A 19179-nucleotide genomic window follows, 5' to 3' on the forward strand; every position below is an offset into this window, starting at 1 on the left:
CTTACTGATCCGGAGCACCTGGCACCCTGGGGACCCTTGCCTGGGGACCCGTCCTTTGCACCTCACGCCCCTCTGCCAGGCCATAAGGATCTCAGGAAGTGGTAGATCCCCCTCCAGGGGCCCAGGAAACCCCAGGCATTTTCTGAGGCACTCAGGCTACTATAGAACCCCACCCAGCTCCTACCTTCCCAACCTGCCCCCCCCAGACTGGGCAGGGGGGGTCCCCTTCCTTCTCGTGTCTCTCTCCACCCCTCCTCCAGCTGCCTCCAGAACTGTCATTGCCAGCTGCTGAGTCAGTCATCAAAGGAGCCTAGCCCGGCCTGGTGGAGGCTGGTGCTGTCTGGAGTCCTGGGGCAGCTCCCTGAGGCCCCGCACTGAGAAGATGCGGAGAACTCAGGCGCTGGCCAGAGTTTGGCCACCGCTGCTCTGGGCCTGGGCCCCTGGAGCTGAGGCAAGGGGATACCTGAGCCCTCCAGGATATCCTGGGTCTGGTATGGGGCCCCCAGGAGCTCACAAGTGGCCTTGAGCTGTGGTTGCAGCTCCAGAGGGGTCTGCACTGGAGGTGGGGTGACTTCGAGGGGAATATGGCCACAGAGTGTTCAGAGACTCAGGTGGGTGACCATGGCAGCTTGGAAGTAAAAAATCAGGATCTGCTCAGTGAGGAGACTGGCAGAGAAGTTAGAAGAGGGTCCGTGAGGCAGTGGTGACTGAGGGGCTGTGCAAATGGGCTGGGGCGGCTGGGGCTGGACGAATCTCTCACTCCCGGGACAATACCAGAAGCGATTTCTGGAAAAGACCCCTCCAGGAACGCTGCCTCCAGATTCTTCTCCTGCGGGCTTCTCCCAATCTCCAGGTCTCAGGAGGTCCCAAACCCTGCACAGGCCTGGTGGCTGCTCCTCCACCACCTCCTCACCACTCCCAGGGAGCCCAGCCCCACCCCTGAGTGGCCGCCCAGTCACCTCCACCCACACGGCCCAGGGAGCGGGCGTCGGGCACGGAATTCAATAGGCACCATCAGCAGCCACCTGGGAGGCTGGGGAAAGTCGATACCTAATCCCGGTGACCGTCTCTGGGGAGCGAGCAGGCCAGGGCCGCTCCCTGCTCCTCCCCGGCGAGGGGAGGCTGGGGGCCAACGCCCCACTGGGCCATCCCCTCCCTGGCCAATGCCATGGTGATGAGCCTTATAGAAAACATCCCACAGGCTTGCCGGCTCTGGGTCCCAAAAGGTGGGGCTGGAGGAGCAGAAGACCACCAGGGTGGCCAGGAGAATGAACAGAGGTGACTGGTCACTGCCCCTCCCCCAGCCCAGGCTTTATGCAAATAAGATAAGAATGGTACCTCCTGCCCCCAGCCAGGGAATCAGCCTCAGCAAGGGGGGATTGGTCGGGGTGGGGGGGGCAGGGGGAGTGGGTGGTAGAGACAGGGAGACCCGGTCCTTCTGGTGGGGGGAGGGGTGGGGATACTGGGGGGAAGGGGCCAGGGCTGCTCTGGAGACAGGTCTGCGTCTGGCGCCAGCTCTTCAAGGAAACCAGGGTGGAGGAGGTGGCTCTGCCTGGGGGGTGTGTGTGACCGGGCAGCGTGCGGGCACTGTCTTTTAGGGCAGGCTGCAGAGTGACTGGGAGCTCAGATCGCAGGCCAGGGTCCAGGGCTCTGGGCTGAAAGCATCCTCTCCTCACCCAAAGGGAGGGATGACCAAGGGCTTGGCTGCCACTGAGCCATGACCTCTGACCCCAATGTGCCTTCATGTATTTCACCCTAGAAGACCCCCACCCAGGGTCTGCACACACTGAGGCATCCCGGACAACCTCCCTCTGTGGAAAAAGAAGGGACTCTGGCCCTTGATCCCGCTGCTTCTCAGCAGGAAGGCCTCTTTCTGGAGCCTCGCAGGGTGGGATCCAGATGATAAGGGGCAGGGGGCTGGCTACCGCTCTGACACTGCCCCCCAAGGGCCCTGAGCCAGGTCCTCCCTGGCTCTTCCCTCCTGGTGCTGGCCAGAGACACGCCGATGGAGTGTTTGGCTCAGGTCTCCCCAGGGCTGGGCAAGCCTGGGATGGAGCAGGCTGGTACCTGGGCTTCTGCCTGGCTGGACACCGTCCAGGCTGGCCGCCCCATGCCTGCCTGCCCGTCACCCTTCTCATCCCTCTCCCTCTTCCCAGAAGTCACTGGATTTAACTCCCGTGGGCGGTCCCAAGAGGCTCTATAAGGACCTTCTTGGAGATTGTGAAATTGGGACTCTACTGAAATAACAAAGAGCAGCTGGCCTTTAATGAGCACTTGCTACGTGCCAAGCGCCACACTGGGGCTTTTAAGTGTATTTTCTCACTAAGACCCAACTATAACTCTTTGAGGAAGGTATTACCACCCTCACTTCACAGTGGAGGAAAGCTGGGTTCAAATAGACGGCATAAATTGCTCAAGTACACGCAGCTGATGGGAGAAGAGGGTCGACTCTGAGCTCAGATCTAGAGCGGCAAGGTAAAGAATCCTCCTGCCAAGCAGGAGACAAGCCTTCAATCCCTGGAGAAGGGAATGGCGACCCACTCCAGTATTCTTGCCTGGAGAATTCCCTGGACAGAGGAGCCTGGCAGGTACAGTCCACGGGGTTGCAAAGAGCTGGGCACAACTTAACAACTAAAGCAGCTTGTCTCACAGAAACAGAAGCCAGTCATGTTGGTAACTTAGAAGGTTCCAGCAGCCATATTAAAGAGTAAAACAGAAACACAAGTAATCAATTTTAACCTTATTTAACACAACATATCCAAAATATCATCATCCCAACAGGTAATCTAGTGAAAAGTTAGTAACGGGATATTTTACATCCTTTGGTCTGTACATCCTTTACTGCACATCTCAATTTCGACTAGCACATTCCAAGCGCTAGGAGCCACGTGTGGCCAGTGGCTGCCGAAAGGCCCATTCTACAGACCCCATAGGTCTCACTCTCAACTATTTCTACGTCCCTACGGCCTTTGCTATTTCATTTGGGCATCACGGCCTTATAACAAGCAGAGAGAGAGGCTGGAGCCTTTGTCCCTGGGAAGTCAGAGCTCTGCCCTCAGTCCCACGGCCGTGAGTGATACTAGAACCCAGATCTAACCCAACAGTCAAGGTAGGCCTACGCGGGTGGGAGGCGGGGGGTCCTTTGTGCTACAGGGGAGCCCCAGAGCCAGCAAGGGCAGCTCTCAGGCCCTGGAGATGAAGGTACAGACTGGGTCACTCTCATCCAGGCCCATCACATGAGAAAGATGGGTGGGCCATGGAGCTTGCCCCTTCTGGGCCAAAACCTTCCATCAGGGCTGACACCTTTCCTGACCATGTCCCCTGGAGACAGAAGCACCTGGGAACCCTGAACCCTTACAGGGAGCTGGTTCCAGCAGCCTGAACTTATGCCTATGTGATGGCCCTGGTGTGGCTCAGAATGTGATGGGCAGAGTCGGAGTGAGAGGGGTTCTCAGACACCGCCCTGCTGCAAGGTGAGGGCTCACTAGCTCAGAAGCCAGGGGCCACCCCCTGAACTGATGGGGCCTCAGCCTCCACAAGCAGACAATAGGGCCAATCTCTGTCTCACAGGGTGGTCGTGGGGATTCACTGAGATAAGTAAGGCGTGTTTAGTACAGAGCAGTGCCAGACACAGATAATAGCTACCATTTATTATTTATCAAGTTACAAATGGAGAAAATAATACCTAATTTGCAGGGTTGTAGTGGGGGGAAAAAAAAAGAACAAATAACAGCAGAAGGGAAATTTCTTGAGCCTTTTATTCAAAGGAATTTCTTGCCTTTGAAGATACTTTATATTTCATTTGCTCAGTCAGTAAATTTATATTATGAACATCAGGAATGACTTTAATCATAGTGTTAATTTAATTTTACTTCTGCTCATCAATTTTATGTATAAAGCAGTTCATATGTTAAACAATACATGAACCAAAATAGGAATATAAGTCCTTCCTAATGAGGTATGCTGACAGCTGTTTAAAGGAAAATATAAAAATATACTTTAATTACCAGAGAGGACATAACACAAAGTGGTATTTAAAAATCTTTTAAAAATGATTACTATACAATTTCTAATACTGGCTTAGAATATGTGCTTTTTGATATGGTAATTCCAGTTCATTTAAAAAAATCACAATATTATAGAAAATGTAACATTCTTTTTATATACAAATACCTCTCTACTACCTTGGGCTCAGAACATCTAGAAGAGCAAGAAACATTATATAATATACTCGCCATATTTTGCTTTTTAAAGAAATAATACATTTATGTTTGTGTTGAAATGGTAGTTTTTTTTTTCTTTTTTAAAGATTAGACTTAATGTAAAGGCCATAGAGTTAATTATTTGTGTAACCCTGAAAATGGAAACATTCTTTTTTCTACTCACAATTGAGTTAAGTGAAAATTCAGATTCTATCCCTTTGCAGTAATTCCTTGATGATATATAACATTATCTCATGGCACAAGAGGTACGTAACAGTAGAAATACTTTAGACAATTTACTGGAATTTTGTTTCAGTTACTGAGGTAGAAATTGGCCATATGTTTTTCCATTAAAAGATAAAAAAAATTCATCTAAATGTATGGATTCAAAGACATACATTTTTCTCATCAGCTGTTTAATCATAATTTCCAACCCAAAGACTGTATAGAAATTCATACCACTGGTGAGAATGTTACAAAGTAACATTGTAAAACACACTGAGAAACAGGAGGGACCGTGTCACAAACAGTTAATACGGTATTAATGTAAGTGTTCTGGTTTCTAAAAAAGGTACTTCAGAATACAGTGTGAGTCTCAGAAATAACTCTGACCATTAAGTAAACATTAAAATTTTAATAAATAACATACATGAAAAACAAACATTTTAAAAAAATTACCTTATACCTAATAAAATAATCTCTCTGATGAAGATTTTAGTTGGATTCATCTTGGCATTGTTCATTTATATAAAATGTTTGTACTGCATTTATTCTGATGAAATTCCACCCTTTTGGAACCACACGAGACGAAACCAACGCAACTACAGTATTGTGCCTTCTTGAAATGCTTCTATCCACCTGGAAGAGAAATTTGTTAGACCTGTAAAATGCAGTCACCCAACATACGGTAAAACAATACTATAGACCACAGCTATTCCCTTGGATCCAATTACCCAACAGTATATTTAAGATCTTTTCTATAGCAAACGAGAATTCTGTATGAATGAAACTACCCTTTATCTGGTAACTTGGACCAAAATTTGACCTGAAGAGTGCATCTCTTATTTTTTTTTAGTGGTCAATTTAAAATGCAGATGGCATATAAGTTATACCATAATAAATAAGATTTTTTAAAAGTCAAAAGTTTTCCTTAAAATTAACACATTTTAATATTCTGTAATGTGAAAATATTGCAACCCATGTGATATTAATAAACTCAAAGAGAAATTTATAAATTAGTCTGTATTAATTCTAAATAACAACTAAGCTGATTCTTTTCATCCAACTACATTCAACTCTCTTGAAGGGATTTCTATTTTGTCAACTATATAAGGAAAAGATACATATTCAAAAGTTCAACAGCTGATCATGAACACAAATGAAAATGATGAGAAATATAATATCTAACAGAATTGTAGGCAATTACTATTTTATCCAAATAACTATTTTTTAAAGAAAAAATAGCTGTGTCATAATTTTAAATTATTCTTCCGTACCCAGAAGTAATCATTTGGTTTAACAGCTATATATGGTTCGAGACTCTAATATAGACTGAAAAAAAGGCTTATAGAGTATTTGTAATATAGTATCTGACTATTATTGAGGGGGAACATGTTTAATTCTGATACCTTAGTTGTAACTACCTTTAATAAAAGACAAGCCTTATTTAAAGCATTCTTTTAGATTTGCATGTACTTTGAGAGCCTAGTGAGAAAACATGAGCACCACTTAGTGAAAATAAAAATGCATATTTTGTGAGGCCAAAATAAAAATCTAGTGAAAGGGAGGTGAACTGAATTGTTTTGTTCACAGAGGACCTCAATTTCACGGAGATACTCTTCTCTATGTCAAGCAATCTCACGACATCTAAATAAATATTCTTTTCAGAATTTTGAAGAGACTATTTCAACCCTTCCATCTAAAATGATATATGTTTCCTTCTACTCAGTCACTGGGAAGCATAAGAGACTCTTAATGTGTTTGACCTTCTCCCCAAAGATGTAAGTTAGCAAGCAGCTGTTTAAGCTCCTGCCATTCCATGGCACGACTGACTCACTGGATTGCCAAAATCCCAGAATGTTTCAAGAGAAAACTCTCCTCTTTGGAGGAGAGGTCAAATACCTCCGCTTCCCTTCCTTTCAGCAGAGCAGCTTCACGCTGCTTCCTTGGAGGTCATGTGTACACAAAATATTTTGGACAGAACTACCTATTTTCTTTCCTCTCTGCTTCCTGAAAATATTCCAGATACTCTTGCCTATCTTTAAAATAATTCTAAAGACTTTGAATAATACGTTAAATCTTTCTAAATGGGATCTCTGATTTATATTCTTTGTTGATCACATGCCTGGAAGTAGGTTATTTTTAAAATCAATCATTTAAAGTAACAATTTGAAATCTCATGTATGAAAAAAAGCTTAAATTACTTACTTCTGAGCTGAGTGAGCGTCATCTGCTTTGAATACATAAAATAGCATGTTTTTGTGCAGTAACTGAAACACTCTAGACTCTGAATTCTCATCTTTGACTTGAGTAACTGTGAATCCTAGTAAAGGTTGACTCTCCAAAGCTGCCACGTCCTAAATTTACAAAGACACAAAGGAAGATGGACTTCTAAAATGATACAGAATTCAGACCTGCAACTTTTTATCTGAAAAGCTCTAACTTAATTTCAAACAAACACATGTATATAAAATAATGGTAATTGTAGCAACTAATTCACTTTTCATTTATTCAACAATATTTATTGGGCCACCCTCTCCCCACCCATCAGACAGACATGGCAGCAGACAGTTTTCAATGTGTTCATATTCACTGATTTCATGTTATTTCCCTACAACCATGGGAAGTGAGTAATTCCATTACTTTCATTTTATGGATGCAAAAAATACAGCTCAGAAAGGTGACATACCCCAGTCTTACCAAACTTCTGCCTTTAGTGAAGCAGTCAGTAGTCACATGATATCCCCCAAACTTAACATTTTAACACTATGGAAAATTCCTAATATCTTTGAGTATCTTTAGGTACAAAACAAGGACACTGTTCATGTCAAAAACAACAGTAATATCTCCCTCTGAAAGTAAAGCAAAAGTGTAGACAAATAGACCAGGCAAACACTAATCATTTCTAGGTGGCACTATAAAATAAAACTCCAAATTATTCATGTTTACATTTCAGATCTTACCTCACTTGCAGCATATGTATACAGTACTTTATTTTTTATGACAAACCACAAGTGTTTCCAAGGTTTTTATTGCCCTTTGATCTGTACAAGTAGCCACTCATAGAGGAATCTTCTGTGTTTGCTGATACCTAAATAAGCAAACCCCATACACAGTTTAACAGTTTTTAGACAAAACCAAAATTTAAAATAACAAAATTGTTTTTGATCATTGATGCTGAAAGCAATAACCATGATAATATCGTGTTTAAGAATGAAGCTGTTTATATTCAAAATCTGCTGCTGTACAGATTGAATACTTCCATTACCATGAGCACAAAATCTTTCCTTTTAGAAGCAATTCCAGAATTTTACCTGGTTTACCTGTGCTTGCATAGGTTTCTTAGTGGGTTCCACTAGGTTTTCTGGGTTGCCAGGAGATGAATAATAATTTCAAATGACAAAAATGCCTTTTTAAAGCCGTGTTTTGGGGACGGTATATGTTGTTTATTGCTCTCTTTTAGGGGTGTTAGGGAAAAGTACTTAAACCTTTAACTTTGTTTCTGTGATAACTCTGGATTTCTACAAATTATATCAACAGATAAGTAAACAGGAAATTCTATTTTGGGGGAGGGGATCATGCAGCTTGTAGGAATCTTAGTTCCCTGGACAGGGATCAAACCCCTGCTCCCTGCATTGGGAGCTCAGAGTCTTACCCACTGGACTGCCAGCAAAGTCCCAGTGGAAAATTTATATCTAATGTTAAATTAGAATGTCTATTAAGTGCAAGTAAATCTGTATACAGAAATAACATCTTATATAAGACTACCAAGTAATTAAAAAAAAGGAAAACTACAACATTTACATTCAAAGGAGGTTTCTCTTAAAATGCAGTTACACTGATACTACTGATACTAAATATTTAGGTTAACTGTTACTATCATTGCCGAAATATTGTGTATATTGCTCTTTTGGAATATTTTACAATTAATTTAATAGCCATATAAGACTAATCACAATATTGAATAATCATACATAGTCCTCTATTATCTTTTTAAAAGAAAAATTAGTGTTAAACCAGTTTAATCACCTAATTCACAAAACTTTCATGCTATAACTTGGCTGAATCTCAAAAACACTGTGCTAAGCGAAAGAAGCCAAACATTCAGGATCATATATTGCATGATGCCTTTTACATGACAGATCCAGAACAGACACGAGCAGATTCACAGTTGCCAGGAGGTGGGGGTCGGGGGTGGGGGTGGGGAATGATTATTTAACAAACACAGGGTGTTCTTATGAGGCAATGAAAAGTTTTGAAACTGGAGCAATACAGCAGTTACACATCACTGTGAATACACCAAATACCACTGAATTGTGTATCTTTAAACAGTTAATTATATGTTATGTGAATTTCACCCCCGTTTAAAACAAAAGACAAAAACCACAGGTTTCCAAGGAGACTACTTTGACTTGTATAGAATGTAATCGGAAAAATGAATTTCCCCTGTGTGGCCACAGAGGCACAAAGCAATGGTTTTCAAACTTAAGTAGACATACACCTGAATCACTCGGAATGCTTGTTCAAGTTTCTGATTCCACACAGCTTGGGCCCAAGAATCTGCATTTCTAGTGAGTTCCATGGTGGTGCTGCTGCCACTCCGGAGGACACTGAGAACCAGCGGAGTCAGGGGAGAAAGCAGAGGTTTGAAAGTGGAAGGCCCGTTTGTATGCTTGGGTAGAAAGATGTACAAAAGAGGACTGGAATTAGGTTGAGTCTAGTCTATAGCCCATAAAGAGTTTTTTGTAGCCAAAAACTCTGTGGAGTTCTGACTAAAGAGGGGAGCACGTGTCAGAATTATAAACAGTGACATCAACATGGAGAAGTGAAAAATTACAAAGAACTGAAAATTATTTCAGTTGGTTAAAAACTGCAAAGTTTTTGAATGTAAACTTAGATTCAGGAACTGTGTGATCGAAGAAATTAAGAGGTATTCACTTAGCCGGCTTACCCAGTTCCACATGAAACTTGGCAAATGGAACTGTAAATCCTATTCTTACTATTTCATGAGACTGGCTATAAATCACTTCCTAGTGTTTCAACAACCATGATAAAATATGCTCAGCTTTACATAAGGAACATGATCTTGGTCAAATTTTTAGAGTTCCTTTCTTCCACTTTTCATGATGGAACACTTCGACAGCAAACAAGCAAGAGAACAAAATTTAAAATGCTACTTTCCTGGGCACAAAACCAATTAATAAACTAACCAAAATAGGAATGACTAGAAAGGCAGAACTATTTGATCTCTTGACATCAGCTGATTTAACACTTGACTTTGAGGAACTGGGACAGAATATCAGTGATGCATATGGATTTACTCCAGGGGCAGGTCAAGCTTTGTAGGTTATTAAAACTTAAAAATTTTTCTGTTAAGTTGAAGGAAGAACAACCTACTATCAGTGAACAACCTACTATATCAGTTGTATATAACCTACTAATGCCTAAGAAAAAATAAGCCATGCAGATGAGTAAATGCTAACAAAATCCCCCCAATAGTTTATAGACTTCTTCCCTCTGATAAGGGGTCTCCTCAAAGTAATTTTAAAAATCAACCCAAGTCCAAATTATCTTTACTTTCTATCACTGCTATAAAATGCTTTCCAAACCTTTCAACATTCATTTTCTAAATGACTCAGGTCATAAGGGAGATAAAGGGAGGCCTAAGCCACATCCATCTTCAGTATTAAAATGCACGTCTTAACAGTGGTGGGAAATGGCATCTTCCTTTATGAGAAAAACTAAAGTACTATCTGGGTATGAATAATTCAGCCTCTATCAAGTTGCAAGTTTAATGGAAACCTTACTTCTTTCAGAGCAGCTGGGATTTTTTTCTGTTTCCTCCCTGATGGAATACTATGTAAGACTGATGATAAGGCGCTGGAAGGAGATTTGTGATTTCCAGGGGATCCAAACTTAGGAGAGTGCTGGTGATCTAAAACAAACCAGGTACACTTATGGAACCAACGGTAAACATTCTGCAATTCAATTTAATCCAAGTCAATAAACACTGTTGTGCAAAATATCCATGGAAGGATACTTAAGAGACTTGTATCACTGAGGCCCCTAGGAAAGGAAACCAAATGGGTGGAAGTTGAGTGGGAGGAAGACTTTTCACTGTCTATTTTTTACTTTTTTCAACTGCAAACCATATGAAAGAATTGCCCCTTTATGCCTTTAGAATTCTGAAACATGTTCATGTACTACCAACTTAAAAAACTAAATTGAAAAAACTCTCTTGACTTAAAAAAAAAAAAAACTAACATCATCATTTAGTATCTAATACATGACCAAATAACATTACATAAAATTTTCAAAAAGAGACTATAAGGCAAGAGGAGGCAGTAATTAATTTTGACTGCAGAGGTTCAAGGAAAGCTGGGAAAAGAATGAGTTTTGAGTTGGCATCAAGGTATTAAGTAGGAGTCTGGCAAGCAAAAAAGAGGAGAAAGAACACTTTGTGAAGAAAAGTCAGCATAAGCAAAAGCACAGAGATATGAAATTAGATCATCTATTTGGAGGTGAAGCTAGAAAAAGAGGACTGGTTCTAAGGACTGTCTTTTAGGCAGTAGGAAATCAAAAGCCTTCTGGGCTGGGAAGTAGACTCAATTTAGAAAACCAAATCTGACAGTAGGAAAGGGGAAGGATTTGCAAGAGAAAAACCTGTTAGCAAAGTAGGACAGCAGTCAGATGAAAGATAACGAAGGCTTTGTTAGGGTGGAGATGCAGAAGTCAAGAGCAGGACAGATTTTTCAAAGATAAATTTGCCAAGATTTATTGACCAAATGGGTGACAAAGGAGTATTCAACAATGGATTTTGAATGTTTGAGCCTATATTAGATACTCAGAGAACAGAGGGAGGAACATAAGGCTGGCAGAAGATCAGGTGAGTGTTTCTTTTTGGAAAATGTGTACAGAAAATAACAAACAATTCCTCTATTAATGTATGGATTTTGAAATAGCATGTCAACCAGTTTTATTCACTTAGACACTCTCATCTGCTAATGAAAAGCTTTTCTTCATCGCCATGAAGGATCATCTTTTAAAAGTTTAGATCCTCTAAGTTTCAGGAATTTTAACTACGGATCTTTTCTCAAAATGTAAACCTGAGCTGCATTCATCTTAACTGGAGGAATGGATACCTGCAGGCAGATGTAACTCATCATTTTGTAGCTGGTAAAAAGCTGCACATTTAGATGTAGGTTAAAACCTCACACATCAGTCCAAGTGAATAGAATAAGGCTAACAAAGTGCCACTTGGTATGTTTTCATAGAGAACTACTTGACTGATTGACAAAAATGATTTGTAATACACATAGATGTGAAACTAGAAACTTGAAATTACTTAGAAGCTAAAGTTCCCTTGTAACTGTTCTAAGCATTTCATCCTGTGATTATATTTCTACAATTAGAATCCTTAGCAAAACCCTTTTCCAAATAAAAATAAAGTTTCAGTGCAACCTTTCCTGGAATCATCACAAATACGAGTGAAGAAAGCTTAACTATCCAGTGCTATGTGACACCTAGAGGTGGGAGATGGGAGGAGGTTCAAGAGGGAGGGGACATATGTATACCTATGGCTGATTCATGTTGATGTATAGCAGTAACCGACACAAAACAGTAAAGCCATTATCCTCCAAGTAAAAATAAATAAATTTAAAAAAAGAAAGAAAAAGCTTAACTAAGTTAAGAATGCAAGATACTTAATATTTTGAGAGAAGTATCACCAATTATATTGCTAATAGGCCCTATGACAATTCTTTTAGAAGGTTTTTTGCAAGCATCTGGGCCATAAAGGAATTTTCAGTTAAATCTTTACTTATACATTACCTAATTTCTGCAGTTCTTGGAAACAGTGTTCACATACTCTTGCTGGTTGATTTTTCAGGTAATCTTAGCCATACTTATTTGATGAACAAGCTTGGCATACAATCTGCAAACACATTGGAATTAAATCATTTCATTTATTTTTATTTTTTAAAATTTAATTTTATTTTTAAATTTTACAATATTGTATTAGTTTTGCCAAACATCGAAATGAATCTACCACAGGTATACCTGTGTTCCCCATCCTAAACCCTCCCTCCTCCTCCCCATACCCTCCCTCTGGGTCGTCCCAGTGCACCAGCCCCAAGCATCCAGTATCGTGACTGGCGACTCGTTTGTATCTAAAGCATCAGTCACAATTTATGGCCCAGTCTACTTTTCAAAACCTGTTCATAGTCATTGGGTCTCAATAACAACTCAGTAGAGGTATGTAGGGAACTCACACACACTACCACATTTGAAGAGGCCACAGATTATCATTGATTGCTTATGACAGATAATAATATACTAACGAGTTAACAGGTGCAAATGTTTAGACACTGCCTGGTGGGTATAGTAAGTGCTATGTTAGCTGTGCCATCATCACTGTCACTGCTGCAACCATGAATACCTCTGCTGTACCTCTTCCTAGTGTCTGGCCTGTATTAAATGCTCTCTAAATAACATCCATTAAATCTTTACAGTCACTCTCTGATTTCATTGTTACTATGCACATTTTACTGATCATGTTATAAAAACTTAGAAACATCACAAAGGGTAACTTCAACACTGAAAGTTTCCTCCTGTTAAGAACGTAGTTTGGGACAAATGTAGTTTCAATAATTACCTATAAATGTGAGCATCTATTTAATTGTCAATTTGTTAGTTTTTTTTTTTTTAAATGAACATGTTCTACTATTGACATCCTAAAGTAATCTTGGGGTAGAAGGAATAAGTTTCCTAACAAGATTGCCTCATGCTAAATGTTTAGGGGGGATACCAGTCTTGAGTCAGTATCTCTCTCCTCCCTACCCTACAATGGTTTACAAGTGGAAATACACTTCTTCACCATGTACAGCGTGGAGCTATTGAAAATCACAAGGGAAGAGAGTGTGATCCTCTCCAGCCTTTCCGCAGGCCCGGCAGTGATGTCGTCTCCAGGTGAGAGTAAATTCACTGGTGCAGATCATACACATGGTGGCCCTGGTATCAGGAATCCAGATGGGAGCCTTAGATCCAAGAGGACTAACCTCGTCTTTATCTTCTGAGTCAGCCTGTAGAAGAAGGACTTCTGATTATTTCTAGGCACGCTGCCTGCTACCGCTCAAATCTTTTTATTTTGCACTGGCAGCTCACAATGCTGACGGTATCATTAAGGATGTGGATGAAATAGGAACAATTGTATTTTTCATCTTCTCAGGATATTAAGATGAGCTACATTCCAACAATCCTCCAGTGCAAAACTGTACTACCATTGCCTGTGGTAGTGCAAGGACAGCTGATTAGTTTCTTCCTCAAACTATACTACTGTATTTTCTACAGTGAGGTTTTATAACCAGAAAAAATATGAATGCACTATATACTATCCTAGATTTGTAGGGAGACATTAATAGAATAAACATTTAGGCTCTGAAATTATGCACATACCCAATCCTTCTGTGAAGCATATGCTGCTTTTCTAAACCCCTGGGAAAAGTTTCTTTAAGGTGAAAATGGTTTGAAATGCACTTAAAAAACATGCGAAGGAAAAGAACAATACCTCATCAAGACTCCGACTAGGACAGAATGTGATTCTTTTCTTGGCATACTCTTCTATTGACCTGGAAATGGCTTCGAGCCATTCATCCCTTTCTGGGGCAGAACTGTTGGGGGCAAAAGAGGTTCTATCAGCCAGATGTCAGCTCTTATTCTTTGCCTTTTTCTTATTTTCCTTCTGCCATGGCAACAGATTCCACCATCCTCCAACAATGTGAGTCACAGGCAACAACTAGGAGGTTTCTGGGCACAAATAACCAGCGGGCATTTAAAGAACATATGGCATTTTAGCAAACACAACACTTTTCTTCTTTCCAAAGATACCACTTTCTAAAACTGAATGGCTTTTGAAGTCTCCTAAATTTGGAAGTATTTTTGTTCAATTTAAGGGCTATTCATGCAATTAATAACTGTAATTACTTATATAACCAAGGAGCTTCCTGAGATATAATCCTAGCTTTAAAAAATATTCCAAGGAATCAAGTTTCAAATCCAAATTTACAACACAGAATGCCAAATATTTTTAGGTTACTAAATACTCTAGAAAGGGCACTAGAGTAAAGGAAACATATTTTTGGTGTCATAAACAGAAGCTGAAGAAGTGTTTAATAAGGTAGAGAGCCTTCAGTGGTTATTAGGGCTCCTCTACCAATTCAGTCCATCACGTTTTCTGTTCTTACCCTCAGTTCATCAGGAATGTCTGACTCAGATATAGATAGAAATGGGCCAAATAGGGGGACAGCCTGCTCGGAAAAATGCGTTCTTGTTCTACGTTTTTGCAAAGAGGCCCTCTAAAAAATTCTATGGTGACTCAGAATCATTACCAGTATCGGTGCATTTGTTTTGCAAACTCAGGAGGAGACACATTTTAGGTATTGTGTGTGTATGTGTGTGTCTTTGTAGAGAGAAAAGAGAATTTAATAATAAATGTAAAACTCTATCATAATAAAAATCCATTATAATAATGGGAATGTTACTGTGTAAGAAAAACTGCATTTTCTTATTTTTAAGAGAAGCATACTCAAGTATGCAGAAGTAAAATGACTTGATATTTGCCATATGTTTTAAAGTACTTTTAGAAAAAAGGAAAATCTGTGGCAGAACCTTGGTAATTTTTGAGTCTTAGTGACCAAATATGCAGGTTCGTTGTAGTCCTCATTCTATTTTTAAGTGCATAACTTTTAAGTAATGACTTTAAAAGGAAAAATTCCATCATAAAAAATTATACAAATAGGCATATTTTGATGAATCCAGAGCACATCAAGGAGATACTTTAACCTTCCCCACCATAATCATTCTCAGAAATGAACCTTCCAACTAAATGGCTTCAATACCATTTAGAAAATGCACTCAAGGATATTAAAAGGAAGGCATCCAGTTTACAAACAAAATTTTAAAACTAGTATATTTTTCAAAGTTTCATTATGTATCAGAACCAAAATAAAATAGAAATAGCCCCATCTCTCTAAACCAAACAAAACCCACCTGTTACCTCTACTATTCCACCATCACTGTCTCACTAGCTGCCGCTAATTTAACATTTACCACATTATCTGCCAATTGTGCTGAATGCTCTCTGTGCAAATGCCATCACACCTCATATCCTCAGAGGAATATCTCTTTCCCCCAATCCCAATTCACACACCATCTCCATCTATAGAAAAGCAATGTGAAGATTTGAACAGTTAGATAATTTGCTTTAGATAATATGATGCTCAGGATGCTCAAGTGCTCAGTCCTGTCTGACTCTCTGTGACCCCATGGACTGGAGCCCACCAGGTTCCTCTGTCCGTAGGATTCTCCAGACAAAAATACTGGAATGGGTTGCCATTTCCTTCCCAACGGATCTTCCTGACCCAGGGATCAAACCCATATTTCTTGCATCGGCAGGCAAATTCTATACCGCTGCATCACTTGCGATGCCTTAGATAACAGGCTGCTGTGTTAAATGGTGACCTGGTATCAGACTCAGGTGTGGCTAAGGATGGAACCCTTCACCACCAGGCTATCTCTAGCTCCTATTCCTGTCCTCTGAAGAGTTATGCTATGAGATCACAGGTCCAGGTTCCGGGTAAACATTCATAAAATATTACTGTCCCCCCTGCCTTCTTCCTTCCCCAACTTTTCACTGGAAAAGGTAACAGAAAGCAGAGAGGCAGATGGCTAATTTGAGGATTGCTGTCTGATTTTTCTGGAGCCCTGGGAGCATGTGGAATGTGATTCGACTGCAAATCATGTCACATATGCTGTTCTTTCATTTAGTTATTCCTGGCTTTTTCTTGTGTGGGCTTCTGCCAAAACAATGTTTATCAGCTCTTGATAAAACACGTCTCAGAGACCACACACATTCGCCTCGAGCATCAAGTGCAGACATTCTAGCCCTGCTTTTGTGACATGGTTAAGAGAAGAATCAGCATCTTCCTCCTAAGAAAACACAGTTAAGCCAAGTATTCTTTTCTTTATGGAATGTGGACATTGCCAGAAAGCAAATTTGCATCAACCAAGCACCTTTTCTCCACTGACTGGAAAGAATTTCTAAGGGAAAAAGTTCTCCAACAGAAGGGATTTCTGGTGTGCTCGACCTGCCACACTATGGCTTTCTTGTGTTAACTGTGGGATGCTACTCTGGGGTCCAAAGGCCCCATCATTTCAGTTCACTTGATAACATTTACTGGGAGCCTTCCATGGGCCAGGCACGATGCTGTGAACCGGGCACAAAAGTACCCTTCACTTCCAAGTGCTGACACCCAACTGAGGTGAGACCTAAGAACAAGTAATTACCATATAATACAGTAAGGGTAAAGTAGATAAATAATTCAGAAATAGTAAACTACCTCATTTGGGTCGCAAAGAAGGCTTTGCAGAGGTGATGACTAACGTGCGACTGGAAAAATTACAGGATTTAACAGGGAAGTCTGTGGTCTCCCTGTGCACTCCCAGTCAGTCTGCTACCTTCCATCATCATCTCTAAACTGATGACTCCCCAGGACATGCCTCTAGTCTGGTCTCCCTTCTGACATCCAGCTCCTGGCATAAACTACCTCTGTACTGACCGATGGTTTTTAGGCACCTCATATTCAATATGCACCTGTGAGCCTGCACTCACTCACTCAGTCGTGCCTGACTCTTTACGACCCCATGAACTGTAGCCCACCAGGCTCCTCTGTCTGTAGCATTTTCCAGGCAAGAGTACTGAGCAGGTTACCATTTCCTTCTCCAGGGGATCTTCCACATTCACATCTGAACCTAAATTCCTGATTTCTCCCCAAAGCTCTCAGTTACCTATCGCAGCAACCTGATACGCTGTCCAGGCTAAAGACTCAATCTTATTGCCTCTCTCATTTCCTTTGTCCCATTACTCACTGCCTTCAGTTCCCTCTCAAACTGTTCTCCACGGAGTAACCAGATATTCTTTTTAAAATGCCAGTATGATCAAATCATTCCTTTGTATAATCTTTCCGTGGTTTCCTGTGGCTCTTAGGCTAAAGACCAAAATCCACAAGACAGTTCTGCATAACTTTTCTCCCGTCCCTTCAGGTTTATCTCGGGTCACTCTCCCTCTCATTTGCTAAGTTCAAGACGCAGTGGCTTTTCAGTTCTTCGAACACGCCATGCTGCCTTCCACCTCAGGATCTTCGTTCCCACTACTCCTAGTGGCCAAGAGCCCCCTCCTTTTCTCTTTGCCAAGCTATCCAACTCCTACTTACCCTTCATAACTCGACAGACACAGGACTTGAGGGAGGCTATCCCTAACTGCCCTTTCTCCATCAAATCTAACTGAAGGCTAGACCTCAGTCTAACCATAGTCCAGACCTCACCATCGACAGCCTCCTAACCGGTCTTCCAACTTCTACTCTAGTCTCTGGTGGCCTGTCATCTACAAAGCAGATAGTGTGCTTTTTTAAACATGAAAAATGAGGTCACACCAATTCTTGGCTTAAACCTTTGGATAGTTTCCCATCACACTTAAAAATTCAGTGATCTTACTAGATCATTCTAGGAGCCAGATCTGAAAAAACACACAACATCTAGATATTTAACTGATAGGCAACCAAAGAAAGAAAGACTGACCATCATTTTCTGAATTGTTTAATTTTTAATAAACAGAATGTTTGTTTATCAAAGCACATTTTAGTTAGAAAACTTAAGTGCAATTGAAAACTTAACTCCCCTATAAGCATTTCCTCTTTGGATCTTTGAAAATAAATTTTTTAATTTTAAGAACCAAGCTAAAGTATTCGCCAGCAACCTGATATACAGGGACTTGATGTTCTTTGCATTTTTTGTACTAATTCAAGAAAGAAAGAAAAGAAAGGGGAAAAATCACACAGTTCCAGGTGATCAAACTTTTTCCCACTTCTTTTAAAAAAAAAATTGGCTGCACTGCTCGGCTCATGGGATCTTAGTTCCCAACCAAGTACTGAACCTGGGCCCTGAGCAGTGAAAGTGTGGAGTCCTAACCACTGAGCAACCAGGCAAGTCCCCTACTTTCACATTTTAAATACTGATCTGGAGGATGCTTCAAGTACTCGCTCCCTTGACAGAGCTCTGCTTGCTCCAGCCAGCATCTGGGAAGCACGTGACAAACCCAGAATACAAGAATTTGTCTTCCCCTGTCATCCTGAGATTTAGTACCAGACAGCAGTGGCCTTTCTGTTTCAGAAGAGTGATACAACCCAGGGAGCTGTTCCTGTGGTCTGATTCGGGAGGTCAGCACATTTGGTCTGAGGCCTTCACATCCATGGACACAGGCAATATTAGAACAGTTAACAGAATGAATTTTAGTGTCAGATCCAAATTTCAGCTCCACTGGCTCTGCTACTTAATAACTGGTTGACTTTTTTCACCATAAAATGGGTATAATAGTAGTAACTCACCTAAAAATTTATTGTGAAGATTTAATGACTTAATACACAGAAAGTACTCAAGACAGTCCCAAGTACAAAGTAAGCACCATGTAAGGGTTTGCTGCTATTTTGATTACATCAAAGGTGAAGTCTGAGAGCCACCCAGACTTGTTATCCAGATCTGGCAGTAGAGCAAGCTAGAGCTGTTGGTATCTTTCCCTTCACCAGTCAAATCCTGCCAGACAGCCACTCCTGGCACTTAGCCAAACCTGAATAATGTACCTGTATGAGTCATACAGTTTCAGGTTTCCTCAGCACTTGATTTACATTATGGTCATATATTTTGCTGT

The 19179-nt window shown here is 41.0% G+C and overlaps 2 protein-coding genes across 2 annotated transcripts in view; both read right to left on the reverse strand.

Moving 5' to 3' along the window:
• The window catches only part of NHERF1 (NHERF family PDZ scaffold protein 1), a 59946-nt gene that overhangs the window by 8450 nt on the left and 32317 nt on the right, over positions 1 to 19179 (reverse strand). The gene's annotated exons all lie outside the window — the stretch shown is intronic.
• The window catches only part of LOC133233013 (FYVE, RhoGEF and PH domain-containing protein 6-like), a 44326-nt gene that overhangs the window by 508 nt on the left and 24639 nt on the right, over positions 1 to 19179 (reverse strand). The window contains exons 10-13 of the mRNA XM_061393088.1: positions 13987 to 14089; positions 13327 to 13501; positions 464 to 571; positions 311 to 374 (exon numbers count right to left, since the gene is read on the reverse strand). Coding sequence (XP_061249072.1) covers positions 311 to 374; positions 464 to 571; positions 13327 to 13501; positions 13987 to 14089 — 450 coding nt within the window. The remainder of the gene's footprint in view (positions 1 to 310; positions 375 to 463; positions 572 to 13326; positions 13502 to 13986; positions 14090 to 19179) is intronic.

This window comes from Bos javanicus, chromosome 19 (assembly GCF_032452875.1).
Source record: "Bos javanicus breed banteng chromosome 19, ARS-OSU_banteng_1.0, whole genome shotgun sequence".
NCBI lineage: Eukaryota > Metazoa > Chordata > Mammalia > Artiodactyla > Bovidae > Bos > Bos javanicus.